Source organism: Odontesthes bonariensis, chromosome 11 (assembly GCF_027942865.1).
Source record: "Odontesthes bonariensis isolate fOdoBon6 chromosome 11, fOdoBon6.hap1, whole genome shotgun sequence".
Lineage (NCBI taxonomy): Eukaryota > Metazoa > Chordata > Actinopteri > Atheriniformes > Atherinopsidae > Odontesthes > Odontesthes bonariensis.
In genome coordinates this window covers 12,800,364-12,817,418 of record NC_134516.1, presented here as the reverse complement: position 1 = coordinate 12,817,418, position 17,055 = coordinate 12,800,364, and the positions used below count along the sequence as shown (strand labels likewise).

The 17,055-nt window shown below is 37.8% G+C and overlaps 1 protein-coding gene across 2 annotated transcripts; it reads right to left on the bottom strand.

Moving 5' to 3' along the window:
- Nucleotides 1–1,615: 1,615 nt before the first annotated feature.
- Nucleotides 1,616–16,379, bottom strand: calcrlb (calcitonin receptor-like b). 2 transcript variants are annotated; one of them, XM_075477570.1, is made up of 13 exons: nucleotides 16,225–16,379; nucleotides 13,123–13,198; nucleotides 10,686–10,827; nucleotides 10,016–10,123; nucleotides 8,976–9,088; nucleotides 8,791–8,885; nucleotides 8,568–8,673; nucleotides 7,075–7,228; nucleotides 6,919–6,979; nucleotides 6,772–6,838; nucleotides 6,027–6,245; nucleotides 5,884–5,925; nucleotides 1,616–5,651 (listed from the first exon to the last, which is right to left on the bottom strand). In XM_075477570.1, exons 2-13 carry the CDS (start codon nucleotides 13,189–13,191, stop codon nucleotides 5,445–5,447), a joined length of 1,383 nt encoding a protein of 460 aa, XP_075333685.1. In that variant the 5' UTR covers nucleotides 13,192–13,198; nucleotides 16,225–16,379; the 3' UTR covers nucleotides 1,616–5,444. The 2 variants fall into 2 exon arrangements, with proteins under 2 accessions (XP_075333685.1, XP_075333686.1); XM_075477571.1 differs by having other exon boundaries at nucleotides 8,791–8,882.
- Nucleotides 16,380–17,055: the final 676 nt, after the last annotated feature.

Genomic DNA, 17,055 nt, shown 5'->3' with positions numbered 1-17,055 from the left:
TTTTATCATCAGTTGCTTTTTGGTTAGGTTTAGGCACCAAAACCACTCGTTTAGTTTTAGGAAGAAGAGGGAGGTGGGAACATGGCAGAGGCAAAACTTAACTTGTTTGGGATGGACATTTTTTTTGTTGTTGGTTACTTTTGATTGAATATTTCTCCATTTCTATCCAGGAAATAAAGTAAGGAAAACTCCGATTTCTAGTTTCATCCACAGGTTCCAACAGGGAGCTGAATCAACTGAGTAGTATATGTCCTCTTTCAGTCTCTGCTTGTTTATAGACAGCACCAGAAGTCGGCCAATATGCTCTCAAGTTCTTCTACTTTCTGCTTTCGGCCCACATTTTACAAGTCAAAAGCTTTTGATTATGATTAAATGTTTTGCAGCATGTAAACACACAACTTTTCAGATCTCGTGATATGTCTATGTAACGGTCAAGTTTGAAAATCTAATCAGAATGATTCAAATCAGACTGAAGTATTTATCCATGTAAACAAAGATACTGTTCGATTTGAATGTCTGAACTGAAACGATCTGAGGTGGGGTTCTGGGCACTAACTGAGTCCCGTTGAGATTCTTTATTGCATGTCATCATGATCTGATTCTGAATCAGGGGTAATATTTCCAGATTAGCGCATCAGCAACAGCAACTTAAAACCAAATTTGGCCTGCAAAAAGTACACGGGAAATTTGGGTGATTATTTTGCTTTGTCTGCAGGATTGTCACCAAGCAGGGAACCACATGTGTGCCTCTGTTCTTTCATGTCCTGTGGAAATGTCCTTGACAAATTCACAGAACTGCTCGCCTGTTGGGAACCAACTGGGATATAGAACATCGGCTAAATGTTTTAGAATTCAGCGGAAGTTAAAGCAGTAAACAAGTGTTAGTCATGAGGCTGAGGAAGTGTTTGCTACCAACACACAAGAGCAGACGGATCAAGAGTTCAATGGCAATGTATTCTTAGAAACAGGAAGCCTGCAATATATCCACAGGTCTGATTTCCAGTGGAGTGAATACAGGGCGGCGCAGCTTGTTGGATGGAGTTGTGATAGGTAAACAACATAAACATATTTGCTCAGATCTTTCATAGGTTCCAAAATGCACCTTTACTTTTAGTCTCCATTATAAAAGAAGTGTGTGCCATTGCAAAGTTCACAAGATACTACAACATCTGTCATGCAGATGCAACAGGATGTAGGTTTAAAGTGTGGTTAGTGGGACTGTAAAATGTTTTTAGTGTTCTGTAGAAAATAACATGGGAGGGAACTGTTTTATGATTACTGGGATGATGCTCCAAGCACTGTCCAAAAACCACAGATATCAGAGCCCTTTGTGAATTGAAGTCATGACTATGGAAGGCATGCAAGTTAATCATAAATAACAATCACGATGGTAAATGGTCACGCACAGCGCACATGTGCTTTTGATCACCCTGTTCTGTTTGAGTGCTCTAACAGCTTCTATGGTTTCAATTTGATGAATTATGCACTCAAAGGATGGATATAGCACTTTTCCTTTGGGATTTCCTAATTGTACCTGTTTGCATGCGTATACATTCTGGACGAGGAGCAGACAGCTGTGGAGAAAAGAGTAGTCGGACTCTCCTTTGCAGCCTCTTATGGGGAATTTATTGATCAAAACGACATAGAGACATGTACATGGCGGCATACACGGAAATTCTCAATAACCTTAGTTTGTGAGATCCTTTTATACTTCCTGATATCATTTTGTGCACGTGGCCAAGATCCAATCTCTGTCTGGTGCCACTGTGTCTGAGATTACTGTTACATCTTCATCATCGTCTAGACAGAGATCAATCTGACCCTGAACAATATGTGGTTCGGGCAGTATCAAGGCCCTGCTCTCCTCACACTTTGTCTGGAAGCAATATTCATTACAGTGGGAAAGATTTTCTAAGGTCAAACAAGGAAATCCCACCCTCAATTAAATATGTGGGAAAGAAAATGTTGTTGCAGATTTTCTTCGATTTGTCTTTTGAGGGGACTAAAACAGGACTGAAAAAAAGAAGCTGCAAAGGGAATGACAATATAACATTGACACTTTTTCGTGAATCGCTTTCAAAATTAGCTAGACTTTATTTGAAGCATTGTGGCCTTAGTATTTCAAGCATTGGTGGGATTCACTGTTAAAACTATATTTCAAGAATCAAAAAAGAATTCAGACTTTGATTACAGTAAACTAGAAAATATTTATAAGACCACTTGCATTTTTACTAAGTGTAAGGGTTCCTTCTTTATCTCAATAACATACAATATCTGCAATAAGATTTTCTAAACTCAACATTCACTTTTTATCCATCAAGTGTATCCCAAATAAAGGTAGTTTAATCAATGCTTCCTGATTTAACCACCAGTAGAGAGCTACTTTGCTGTTTCATGGTCAAAATTCTAAGCAAGGTGTATTTATTATGTAAGGGGAATGAAATATTGCGGGTAGTACGTAAACCTTGATTTACAATATTCTACAGACGTATTTTTGTTAAGAAGGGAGCCTGTTAGATACTGTTAGAAAACAAGGGTAGTACCTTTCAAAAGTTTGGACACACTTACATATTCAATTTGAATGAATAGGTGTCTCCTAACTTTTATACCTCAGGGTCCAAACTTCAACATATTCATATTGTAGTCAGGATATACCTGTCAAGTATTTATAGTACAGCTAACAAGCACTGTGGATGACTTCTAAAATTCTAGAAGTTGGTAAAAAAGACTTAGGGGTTTTTTAGTTCTCCAGCTGAGAGGGAGCCCGGGTGATTAACATGAAGCTCGAGCCAAAGGTTAGCTGGTTAGCTTTACATTAGCATCTGATGCAAGTTTACACAATCTGATTAAACAAGTGAGAGACAATATGTTAATAAGTGGACTTTAGAAGTGCTGGTGGGCTGTTCTTGTTTTAAGTCATTCTATCTTACTACCCATTTGCAGTCATAATCTCAACATTAAGCCAAACACCTGACATTAAGCCAATAGCTAGCGTTACGATAGCCAACTAACATTAACTGGTAGTTAGCTTATAGCATTGTGTTTAGCTCAAATGTACAAGAGTAGTTTCAATTTTCTCAAAACATTCTGAGCAAGAAAGCAAAATAATAAAGTTTCCAAAATGTTACACTATCAATTTAAGATATTAATCACCAAACCGACATGTAGCCAAAAGAAAATGTAGTTATGTGTAAACCCAATGATCCACAACTGGGCACAATACCAGTAATACCACTAAAACTAAATGTAGAAATCTTTATCTGTAATCATGCAGTACCTTTATTTTATAAGGTTGGAGGACAGGTTGATATCTTGTGACATTTTTACTGTTCAAAGATAACATACCACATAGCTTTCATTAAAATGCTTAATGGGGTTTCATAAGTGGTTTCAAATTTCACATTGTCATACTTAATGCTAAGATATTTTGTTCCATTACATCCTTTTTGCTGGGTTATTTCTGTAGGGGTATTATAAGCTCTGCACAAAAATACCATCTATCCCTAATAGTGAAGACAACCCAATGCAGAAGACATTAAATAAACCAAGCTCTCTGGCTTAAGTCTGCAGTATCTTATACAAGTCTTATCTTTCTAGTCATCACACATTGTCTGTTGTTGGTCTGAGTGGAGTTTACCAAAATGGAGGCAATAGCAGGATGCAGCTGAGTGTGGTGTCACTGAAGGTCGTTTTACACCCGCATTTGTTATGTGATATTGTTGCATGTTATGTCACAGTATATATCAATCATATTTGCATTCCAAATCAAAAGCTTTCGTCAGTCATTAAAAGTTTTTTGGAATGGGTGGAATAGATTTTTTTTTTTCTATTTTTCATTTTTCATCAGTCCAGTGGCTTTTGGGAGTTGTTTGACTGCTCAGAGCCATAGTACATAAAACTAATATAATCTAAAATTACATTTGACAAACACATGCTATTTTCCAGCTCCAAACACTGTTTGACAAGGTGTCATTCCAATTTTGCAAAAAGGTATCAAACTAGACTACCAACATCCTGAAATACACCTGGAGGCTTTAAGATGAGGCCTCGGTTCTCTCATCAGCGTGTGATACTGTCCATGCTCTTCACGCTAAATCAGATGTACCTGCTATTTACTTATTCATTTTTACTGTGAAGAAGTGAGAGGATCATACTGCTCGATGGCTGCATGTTGTCTCCCTTTCTGAATATTCAATGAAAAGTTAAGTTAAATAAAACTCATTGGAAAAAAAAAAACACTTATGAAATACACCTGATTTGTGGGCAAATAATTCCTAGAATGAAAGTCAAAATATCAACATCATCTTTCCTCATAACTTTCACTAAACAGTAAATAATGCAATACAGTGTGAACAGTTATTTCCAACTTACTTTTAAAGTATGACAAATACAATTGTGGCAATACACTGTACAAATTCATGTTATGTTCTTCACTATATGTTATATTCATACACAATCAAATATATGTACAAACGCATGCACACCCTCAAATAGTCTGTCCAGCATTTGGAATAATCACCAACAAGTGAAAACAAAACCAAGCAAAACAGCAAGCCTAACCAAACCCTTAAAAAATCTTTTGCTGCTGCATGTATATAAATTAAAAGAAAAGTCTCATCAAGCCAAAGTTAAGCCCTCGCCCCATGTTGCATATATGTAATTCTCACGTAACTATGACAGAAAGGGTCTTTGCCTAAGAAGTTTCTGTGTTTTTACTTTGTTTAATGTGTTTTACATTTGTATTTCGTATAGTACTTATAATCACTATTAATCACATAAAAAAATGGCACATAATTTGACTTTTTTTGTCCTGTTCCTTCTTTGCTTGACTCCACACTTCCATGACTCAGTCCAATGATATTTTTTGGAGTCGTCTGAACTCTTTTGGCCCATCTCTGCCTCTTCTCTGCAACATCACAAGAGTTAATACTTCCACCTTGGCCAACTTTACTGAAACGTGATAGTCAAACAGTCCAAAATGCTTTTGTAATATTTGTGCATTTCACCTCCCAACATTTGCATCAACAGATATTTTTGTAAATTACATCAATGTCGTTGAAATGCCCACAAAAACGACCATCTTAAAACAACAGCTTCCTGTTTTTGTAGAACTCCTACGGGTACATCCAGATGATGGAAAAAGAGTAAATTCCTTTTGGTAATTGCATATTTGGAGGCTGTTTGACTCATGGTATCTTCCGTGTATTCGGGAAACAGCCCCTTTTAACAGTTAAGAGATGTAAGGAATGATGAAAAAATGTCTTTGTTCTCATGCTTCTTACAGACTCATCAGTACGATGCGTGTATTATTGCATAGGAGATGGGAAAAGAAAAATCAAGAGTAGAAAGAATTTGTACGTAGTTGCCATGACCGGTCACGTAGCCCAGAGAAAACATTAAACTCTGGGATGGCAACAGTAAGAGCTGAACGCTGAACTCTGTCTTCACACGAAAGGGCTGTCCGATCTGAATATGTCCGAGTAGCTCTTGCCGTTCGTGTGCTCAGAGTGGCTTTCGATGCTATAGCAGCGGTGGACTTCTGTGAGCGATGACGCCACATAAGAAGCTGGGCGGAAGAAGTCAGCGTTTGCAAAAGTGCCAGTAAACTGCATTCGTTGCAGGTTCCAGTGTCTCCTAAGAACAGTCTGTACCTGCAAGAGAGAGAGCATGCATTGTTCAAATGTGATCTTATTTCATCTGAACTCATCACTATTCTTAAAATTTTGTTCATTTTCTGGTGGCTCTTGAGATTTCAGCCTGTTTACCCCCATCTAGGTTAGGAAAAGAAACATCTAAAAGTACAAATTTAATTTATAACTGAAACCCAAGGTAAAAATTCAAGTTATTATTTGGAGGAAATTTCGTATTGATGTCTTTACTCACCTCCCCATTAAAGAAGCAGAATATTGTAGATACCAAGAGACCCTGCATTGAGACAGAAATATTGTGAAAAACACATCACATTCATCACGCATCAGTTACACTTGAAAGGTAAGCAGTTGTCATCCTCACATATACTCACTGACCTGGTAATGCATGAGGACGTTCATGATGTACAGATAGATCTCAGAGATCCAGTGATCGTGGGGTTTGTACGCGAGAAGGACATACTGGATGCCGAGCAGCGGGATGAGGATGAGGGTGGCCCTCACGGCCCGCATGTAGAGACTGGACTCGGCCTGGTGCGTCACTCGCAGCTTGGTGATGAGAACCCGCACGATGTTCAGCAGGAAGAAAAAGTTCACCTGGGGGTCAAAGAGCCAGTCATGACATTAGATGCAGATTTACAGCATTAGATAGGGTTCATCAAGTTTAAAGCGCAATCTTCCGGCGGCTGGTCTGAGAAGTGCTACAGAATAATTATTATATTCAATTCAATTCAATGAATTTTTATTTATATAGCGCCAAATACAACAAATGTCATCTCTAAGGCACTTATAACAAGACATACCAACTCTAACTGACAACAAGTGCATGGGCAACATCTGGCTTTGAGCGACTGCATCGACTCAGGGGGAGTGTTCCGAAACTCAACCGCAGAATCTATTGTTGGTTCAAATCTGACACCCAGATCCAACACGTGCAAAACTTTCCGTAACCCAAGTTGGCCCTCCGGCTAGCCTTTGGGCCATATCTGGCCCTCACAACACTTGCCAGTGCCAGAACTAAGCTACAATGCCAAAAGTGGCCTAAATTAGTCCCAAATGAGACATTTCCCCTCCCAAACTCCAAAACACAACTAAATCCGGTTTTCCCAGTAGAGTTACTTACCACCAATGCAGCACAGATGGGAGCATGGATAATGTACAGCAGGGAAGTGGCTGAGCTGACCCAGCATCTATTAACCCAGAACAGACTGTCATACAGGGCAATACCTGACATATTTACAAATGCATGCCATCAGTCAAAAAGACTCACTTGTCATTGTAGTAGCACTGACGCGCTATTGAATATATGACTGCTGGTACAAGTGGAAAACCTGAAAAAAAATCAAATCAAGGACATGTTTCTAACACTCAGAAAGTCTTCATGCCATTCCTTTCCTTTTTTGTATCAAGACAACCCTTTACTTACCCCATCCCAGCATATAATACCACATGAGATGCTGTTTTTCTGCAAACACTGCCACGACAATCAGGGTGTGCAGGTAGATGCCCTCACAAAGCATCCAGAAGTAGTTACAGCTCATTATATACATCTGGATGAATGCAAGCAGCTTGCAGCTGGCCTGAAAGGAAAAGTATTTCCAAAATTTCAACGTCAAGCAGAGCTAAGGCGCATATTCTTCGACCCCGACTCAGTAAAAGTTAGTTAGGCACGGAAAATGCTTACTGAAAATACCTTTTCATTTACTTTAATTTCATTACAGACAGTATAAATGCCCAGGTATTTATTTTTCTCTTTTCTTTCTTTTTTTAAATTATGAACTTTATTTGTCAACATAGATCCATAAGCGCATTTCACGGTTTGCACATTCTGAAGAAGTTGTAACAGTAAAGCTTTTACCACTCTTTCTATGAAGGAATGTTGCTATTCCTGCTAAAAACTCTCAAGACTTTCTGGCATTGAGGATGCCAGGCAATTAAGTGTTTCTGGTGTTGTTTCCTCCCATTCTTCCTGCAAACACGTCTTGTCGCAAACTTCAAACTTCTTCACACATATTTCTATTTTCTGTTGAGGACAGGCAGCAGGCAGGCCAGTCCAGTACCCATAACCCCCCTTCTTCCTCAGCCATGCTTTTGTAATGTGGTTTCACACGGTCTTGTTGAAAAGTGCTCGGACGGGAAACCTGCATCGATGTTGCCATCACAGCAAACGAGTGTCACCAAAAGCAGTGGGACAACCGCGTACCATCACACTTGTGACTCTTGTCAGTTTTATCTTCGGTCTGAAGAGCAAGTCATTAAGTTCTTTCAAAAAAAGATCTTTGATTGTGATTGGTCTGACCACAGGACACATTTCCACTGTGTGATGGTCCATCCAGATGCCTCCCAGCTTAGAGAAGTCGACAACAACAACACATGTCAACGGCGCTTCTATTGAACTAACCCAGTTATTTATTGCACCATGTCTTTTTTCGGAACACTTCATCTTCACCGTGTCCTTTATTGAGTTTCCTCCAGATTCCTTGAATCTTGCAAAAATATCATGGTATTAAGAAAAAGTTTGCAAATTCCTTCCAAGTTTCTTTGGGGAACGCTGTTTTTCAATGTTTCATTATTCTTTCTGCCCATCTTTGCTCCTCAAAAGCTTTTTGTGGATTCGTACCAAGTCCTGTAGACATCACCTGTTTGCATTGATTCATTTCTTTAACTCATCAGTAGCCCTCCCCTGTTCCAACTTCTCAGGAATGTGTTAAGGGTCTGAAATGCAAATAATGTAACTTACAATTTAAATTGAGCTGATGAAACAAAACACAAGTTGGGTCTATAATGTCTGCAATCCAATGAATGTGTACAAAATGTCAGAATTACTGTATTTCTTTTACTGTCATGAATTTTCCATGCCATCCCAACTTTTTCTGATTTTACGTTGAATTTACTGAAAAAGATAGAAAGATCACTTACAGAATCCTCTTTATTTACTGAGAACCATGCAACAGTAGTGACTGAGTTCAGCACAAATGAGAGGAAGAGGTTTTTGTGAAGAGTTATCCTCTGGCAGCTGAGACTCCTGGAGGAATTGGAAAGGAGAAGAAAAAACCTTTAACACAAATATTTAACCCCATAACCATAGATTTAACACTAAACAACCGGCTTAAAACTTAAATCCAGGTAGTAAGGGACTTACTTAAAATAGAAAAATATTCCTAACGATATGAGGAGTGAGACCAACGACAGTCCATGCCCAATCATGATCAAGTAGAAGTGAGTCATTGCTGCCTGCTAAAAAACACATGAAATATTCATTCAGCAATGCTGCTGCACCAAGAACAAAGCTGCTGCATTTTTCATATGTGCTTCAATCCTTTTTACCGTCCCCGGGTGCGTAACGTTGGCTTTGCAGTTTGTGTAGTCCGTCCATGTTCGCTTGCTCCTTGGGTGGCGTCCCCAGACACCCGACTCTGTACAGACTTTGGATGCCATGACTGCTCATGAATATGAAAAGGAGAAGGCAAAGGCAGTTGGCGAAGGCACAATTGTTTCTCTTTTCATTACTTTTTAACTACTCTTCTTTTCACTGTGAAAGCTGACAATAAATCCTTCTGATAGGAAGGCCTCATAACATTTTATTTAATAGTATTTTTTTCAAACTTACTGTTTGGTTGAGTTTCAGCACCTAAACCTGTGGTTGAGTTTAGGCACTAAGAATTATGTGGTTCAGTTTAGGTTTAGGGAGGTACTGAGACTTTCTTTAAAGTGTTTATCGAATGTAACAAATTCAATTTCTTGCTCATGGTGTCCTGACTCATCTATAAATTGGTGCAAGCGTGGATTAAACCTCAGAATTGAATACATTACTTTGAAAGTTGCAAAAGTGTCTTGAATGCAATGGTTGTTTCTGCCTGTTTTCAAGGTTTAACAGATTGTTTTAACAGAAGTTTAAAATGACAGTTGGCCAACCTTTGGTGGAAATACTGCTATGAACTTAATATACAAAAAAAAAAAAAAAGAAAAGCATCAATAGGATTTTGATGTTTGTGTCACATGAAGATGGAGCTAGGAAGCCTAGCTTAGCATAGCTTAGCATAATAATTGGAGACAGTTATCCTAGTTATGACCTAAAGCCTAGCCCCTCCAGTATTCTCCAGTGAAAAGCTTTAAATTAAAGTTTAAATTTTTATATTTCCTTTTTATTCTTTTTCAAAATAAACTTTAGTTTACCTTCCTCTAAACAAATAATAATCACATTTTTAAGAGACTAAACGTGTTAAAAAAAACCAACATTAAACAAGTAATTTTGTCCACTTTTGTCATCTACAAGTTTATATGGTGAAGCCCTTAATAGATATATTTTATCTATGAAATCAATACATGTTCTTTTTAAAAACATCTGGAGGAGGGAGAAAATTCACCTTGAGTGTCGAAGTCATCGAAGTAACCTGGACAGTTCTGTTCTTTCACTCCAGCTTCCGTTTCATCCCAGCACAGCCATCCATCCCATGTCGTGTTGCACACCAGCCCTGCTCACAACAGCAAACAGACACGCAAACAATAATATGTGACATATTCTTTTTTTTAAAACATTTAGCTGTTACTTATTTTTCACTTTATTCATTATGAGCTAGAGCTTCACTAAGCCTTCTAAAATACGAGGGTTTTCTGGAAAATTTCAAATTGTCCTCTAAAACCTTTTATTTTTCAGCCTTTGAGGATAGTCAAAACATGAAGTGAATAACATTTTAGAGGGGAAGTCTTCAGCTTTGATTTTAAATCATTGCCTTTGCCCTCGTGTTGAACATTCTTTTTAAGTATATGTGTGGCTTGATGCTGTTAAACTTAAATCTAAATAGATAAATAAAAAATCATTATCTGCTTTGCCAAACAATAGTTATTACCTCAAATAGCTGCTGTAGAAAATGTTTTAAAAGTTAACATTTTTTTAAATAATGCATTGGAAATGATAAACTAATTTTATACAAAATAAAAGTATGACTGATTCAAATTATACTTAAATGCAAAATGCAGTTTTACTTGTAACTGAGTACTTTCACGGTGGGATATTTCCACTTTTTCTTCTCTCACCATTGGTTTTTGTTTTGCGGTGGGACTCCTTCATGATCCTCTGGAAACACTGGAACTGAGCCATCACAATTTGGTTCTGCATGATGATCCCCTGAGGTTCACTCACATTACCCAGATGCTCAGATGTTGCCACCACCAGCAGCTGAGATTATTCAATGTCAGCAAACAGACACAAAGGAGATGAGAAAAGGAATGTCAAGGAAGGTCTGACAAACTGGACTTCTGCCGGAAAAAGTGTGTGATGTGATTAACATTCGTGCAAGTTAACATTAATTTACAGTGGCACTACGTGTGACTGAAGAGATTGTAATGTCATGTTTTTAGGTGGTGCTGAATGTCTAAAACATTTATTCAAGTGGATAGAATAAGATCCACGAGCATTGTAATTATATACAAATGTACAGCATATATACCAAGTAAGTAATATCACTTAACTCTCACAAGATTACAAATATTACCTCTTGATATTTGCATTATCTCGTAGTTCACAAATAAAGCAATTTTTCTTGTAAAAATCAATGATAAATATCTCAGAAAAGCTGCACATATTGAAGGGCACCCATCATAGAGACTTAACATCTCTGATTATTGAAAGGGTAAAAAATCTGTGATTATTGAAACAAGGTTGAGGATCGCTTGAAAAAGAATATAATGTTCTCAGGTTGGACTATGTTTGTCTGCTCCATTTATCATCGCAGATTCTGATATATACCTGATTATGATTTATGAGAAAGATGGCAAATAATTCAGGAGTATTGGTTACAGCTGACAGTCTGTGATATTCAAGATTTATAGAACAAGTCGTGCTAATCAGAGCAAACCACAAATGACGCCATGAGAAGTCCGCTCCTATGACGAGTACAGGGGATATATGACTATGAAAAATTTATTAGAAAACAAAAAGAACAGGAACTTATAAGCCTCAGCGTCTGTATTGTTTTGTAATTTTAGTGATATACAATAAGGACTACTGACTTTATTTTATACTGAACATTTTGTTTTCACAATAGATTATATGTAGATAGATAATAAACTCAAATTATTTAAATTCCACCAATGCCAGAAGAAGCTTTTGAGAAACATATGTCTCTCTACATACATCCCCAATTCTAAGATGGTCACACCACTATGTCGAATGTGAATAAAAAAAATAACAATAATCTGCAAATCTCCCAAAACCAGCATTTTGTTCACAATAAAATACCAAAAAAAAATCAATTGTTGAATGTGAGATATTTCACTATTTCATGAAAGTATTAGCTCATCTTGAATTTGTGCAACAACACGTCTCAGAAAGCTGGCAGAACATGTTGCAACTAATTTGATTTGTTGGAAACACATCAGTAACAAGGTTGGGTATAAAAAAGAGCACCTCAAAGAGGCAGAGTCTCTCAGAAGCAAAGATGGGCGGTGGTTCAGCAATCTGTAAAACCTGTAAGTATATCTACAAATTGTGGAGCAATTTCAGAGTAATTTTCCTCAGTGTAACTTAATATCATCAAAGGATTCAGAAAAACCGGGTGACACCTCTGTGCACAAGCGATGGTGCCAAAAATCTAAATTGGTTGCCTGTGATCTTTGGGCACTGCATTAAAGACATAACTGATTCTGCCTGTGCAAAGAAGATAAATGTAAACACGATGTCTTCTCTCAGCCAAAGCCCACTTAAAATGGACGAAGGCAAAACAGAAAACACCATGTTCTCGAAACTAAAGAGGAGAAGAACCATCAGTGCTCAGTTTCAAAAGCCTGCATCTGTGATGGTATGGAGGTCCATTGGTGCCAATGGTACTGGAAGCCTGGACATCTTGAAATACATTATAAATACTAAAAGGAAAATACAGATTTTAGAGCAGCATATGCTCCCATCCAAATGATGTCTTTTCATGGAAGACCTTGCATATTTAAGCAAGACAATGGTAAACTTCATACTGCATCGCAACAGCATGGCTTCATATAGTAGATAAATCTGTTGAAATTAAGCCTGCTGTCCAGACCGTTCACCGGCTGAAAACATTTGGTGCAACATGAAACGCAAAAAGAACAAAGAAGATTCAAAATCGGTCAAGAATGGGGAATATTTCTCTCTCAAATGTCCAGCAACTGGTATTCTCAGTTCCCAGATGTTTACAGGATATTATTAAAAGAGGAAAGGATGCTACACAGTGGTAAACGTGACCCTGTCCCAACTTTTTTGAGATATGTTTCTGCCGTCACAATCAAGATGAGCTATATTCTAGTTTCTATTTTTAATAAATTATTGCTTTATGAGATTTGCAAATCATTGCATTCATTGTTTTTATTCACATTTTACACACTGTCTCAGTTTTTGGAATTGGGGTTGTACATTAAAAACATCTTTTAAAAAACTGCTAAAAAGTAATATACAATCCACAGGTGAGCAATGCAGCGGTAAAACTGATCCACCGTCAGCTACCTTGTTGAAGGAACAGATGGCCAGGAGAGACAATATGCAGTTCAAATCCATCTGTCCTCTGATCTTCATGTGAGTTCTGAAAAAAAGTCACAAAATAATGTTGTTCAGCAAAGAATTATCTTCAATAAATCAACACTTTATCTGAATTGGATGAGAAAACATGACTAAAAGTGGCAACTTAATGACAATATACGATAAAATACGATAAAACCACAACTTTGACTAGATTGCTGTGAGGCGGGATGATATTTTTATGATTCACTGGGATTTATTTTTATGCGATCGGGAAGAACAGGTAAAATTTTCATCACTACTGAAAATAGATCTTCCCCAAGAGTTCAATAATAAAAGTGCTTCCTGACCTGTAGCAGCTGCTGAGCTGATCCAGCTCACTTTGTGTTGACAGGAGCTGGACCCACACTACGGGACACGTGCTTTGCACTGTCACACCCATTAAATTCCACTTTTAGATCTTAATCAAGGTTTTGCTGTGTTTCTTTTGCCACATATATACCTTTGTCTGCTTTGCAATATTCATGTTTAGCCCCTAGCATGCTGTATTTTGACCCGTTACCTGATGCCCCCATGAAGCAGTGCAACTACCTAAAACAGCTTTAACTGCTTTAACTTCCCTACCCTTTATTTTAATCAGACGTCCTGTAAACACACAGTATGCAAAACTATGCCTCCAAACGTGTGTTTTTTAATGTTTAAAAGGGGGGGGGTCTCCCCTTTTTTTGGATGTCAGGGTCACACATTTGGCCTCTTGCTTCCTCCTCTTCCCACAGCTTCCTTCCTGCATGCTGCATTATGCATGCTGAGCAACTTTAACGAAGGTTTGGCCTAAACACATCTATATGCCAAGTGTGGCGGAAGCCTTCACCAGCACTTCTGAGTGATAACGCTTCACACACACATGATGTCAGCTCTGATAAGCATGTTAAAACATGTTGTTTAAGCAGTGAAAAATATGGAACACTGTCTAGAACCGAACCAAAACCTTACCTATCACCTGGCCTGATCAAAGGCAGAAAAAACCAAATGTTTTTCGTTCGTATCTCACAGACTGCTTCGATTTAAAGCTGTCCTGTTTTGGCTGGTGAAGTGTGAGGGCAAAAGCAGTGAAAAGGTTGCCTTATTTAGGCAAGGAAAGCCGCTGAAGAGCAAATAAAGTAATGATATATGCAGTATAATGCACATGTTTTGAGCCACAATTTGTTTCTTTATATGTTACTTGGAAAATAATGTGTGAAAACAGAAACTGAAATACAGGAAAGAAAAAACAAAGATTGCACAACTCTCACCGGCGACTGGGGCAGTCGCAGACATCTCTTATTCACCTTCATCCCCCTAAGTGTAGTCAATAATTACTATACCCATTTTGATTCTTCAACACAGACAAGCTTTCTGTCATTTCTTTAAGTAGTCTTCAGGAATAGTTCTCCAGGCTTCTTGAAGGACATCCCAAAGCTCTTCTTTGGATGTCGGCTGCCTTTTGTTCCGTTCTCTGTCAGGATGATCCCACACTGCTTCAGTAATGTTGAGGTCCGGGCTCTGGGGAGGATTCATCCCTCCATCAGACCTGTTGGCACTGATTTTCAGTCCACTTCTTGTGTCATTTGGTATAGCTCAGCCTTTCATCCCTGTTTCCCTTCCTTAAGAATGGCTTCTTGACAGCCGCCCTTCCGTGGAGACCATTTCTGATGAGGCTTCAGTGAACAGTAGATGGATTAACTGAAGTTTTTCCTATTTATCTGCTTGAGGCCTGCCACTTCTTTTTTTTTTTGGTCAAATTTTCTCATTTTCTTTAAGGACACACTGCACACCATGCTGAGATATGCCAAGTTTTCAGTTAATAGCTCTTTGTGAATCACATTGTTAGTGTAAATCTAAAGATACAATTTTATGTCAAAAAGTGTTTGTATCTTTGATACTTGCAGCCTTTTGCCAAAAGATATCATTAAAAAATTTTTTTTTTTGCTTATGTGTAGACACAATGATGGACCATTCCTTGAGTACGGTGCTTTTTTTATGCTTGAATAATTCACAAGTCAGTGTTGACTGGCTAAAACAAAAAAAAAACAACAACACATTCCTCTGAAAATGGTCAGGTGGACTGAAAATGAGTGAAAATTCAGCTGATCTCCAAGAAAAGACTTCAAGAGATTACAAGAAATTCTGGCTACTTGGGCGCAACATATAAAGAGATGAGCGGTGGCTCATGACTTTTGCACAGTACTGTAAATATTGTTGTCTTATGTGAAGTATTGACAACATTTCTTCCAAATGTTGCAGTACAACAGAAAAAAAGATCCAGCTGTTTCAGACCTCAAATAAACACGCTTTTAGAAAATCACTGTCTAAAGCTGTTAAAAAGTACCACACCGCGATGACACCTTTCAGTGCTGAACGATAAGCTATAAAGTTCTAATATCATGCATGGAAAGTATCTACTAAGTCTATAAAGAAGCCTATTCAGTATGGAAGCACTGATATCTCATGTTTAAAGGGAGTAGCGGTTTAAAACTGTGTACGAGAGACGATGTTTGTAACACAGAAGTGGCACGATAGCTTAGAAATGTTGGAAATTCATGAAAACATATGCAGCATATTGATGAGACTAAACGAGTCTAAATGTCTTGAAAGAGCTCCAGATCCCCTGACTGCAAATTCAGGAACTCTGTGACATTTTTTCTGGTTGAACATCTTGTTAAAAACATCCAAACACATGCAGTTGTACTTTCTAAAGACTTACAGAGACATCATGGAGGTTACTCCCCTTGTTGCATCTGTGTCAGACTCCAAGGATTTTCAATAAGAAGTAGCCGATTATAGAAAACACATTAGTGCTGGAAATCCCTCTTCACCGTGCCATGTGAGCAGCTTTTTCTTATTAGCTTTGACAGATTTTCAGGTGTTTTGTTTCCAGTTCCCCCCCAAACAGAACCCTGTTTTGCGCATGTGCCAATTTGTTTAGTGTTTACCATACAACTGAATTATCAGTTTCAAAGCAACATTTAGACAAAAGAAAAAAATTTGACCTGGTCTCAGAACTTCAGACGCAGTCTTCACAGATATTTTCTTGAGAGTACAGAAGCTTACCTTTTACACAAGTAGAAAAGGGAATAAAGATCAACGTTTGCCAGAACCAAAAGTAATCCTTCAGTCAGGGAGGTTATCTTTGCTGGAAAATAAAACACATTAGGAGGCTGTTTGTGTGATTTCCTCTGGTGTAGTTCTTCAGTGTGTGTGTTTGGCACAGGAGGTAGAGGCGACACTGAGCTGAGCTGAGCTGATAAAAACTGACTGAGGCTGTTGATGACATCACCCGCTTGCCTTTTGTGAAGAAAACGTCCCTGGAGAGTAATGAGGAACATCACAAAGCATTTGTGTAATCAATAACCCACAGATTGTTATTATTTATACCATGTATGGAACATTTGATCTTAAGTCAGTGGTCTGTATATATTTGGGATATTTACGTGGCAGAAAAAACATTTATCATAGATCAGTAGTAAGTTGAGGCATGCTATCTGTAGCAGCACATCGCATTAAGTTAATTTTATTCAGTTTACAATACAAGTGTTACAAAACAAATAATGTGCTATAACTAAAACTACAGATGCATATTCCATGACTTGAAAAGGGAGGAAAGATGAAGAAATAACCTGAAACGACTTGCTCCTTTCTAAATTAACGAAAATGCTTATTGAGCTCCCTCAGAGATCACTTAAATTTAGCAATCAGAGTCAAATCCATTCACGGTAAACCCCTTTGAATGGATATTACTCAGTAGAAAGGTGTAGTCCCATTATTTTCTTGATTTGATTTTTTTAAATTTTCTTTTTTTATTGATCTTGTATGATATCATTAATAATGACACAATGTATTACCGTTGTGAAATTCCTGGAATAAATATATAAGTTTATAATT

Excerpts from the sequence above, each read along its gene's own strand:
- calcrlb (XM_075477570.1), bottom strand. The coding sequence starts at position 13,191 with ATGAAGATCAGAGGACAGATGGATTTGAACTGCATATTGTCTCTCCTG. Across the intron at positions 7,229-8,567 it reads CAGTAAATAAAGAGGATTCT|GCCAGCTGCAAGCTGCTTGC; the intron begins GTAAGTGATCTT and ends TTTTCCTTTCAG. Across the intron at positions 5,926-6,026 it reads ACGTCCTCATGCATTACCAG|GGTCTCTTGGTATCTACAAT; the intron begins GTCAGTGAGTAT and ends GTCTCAATGCAG.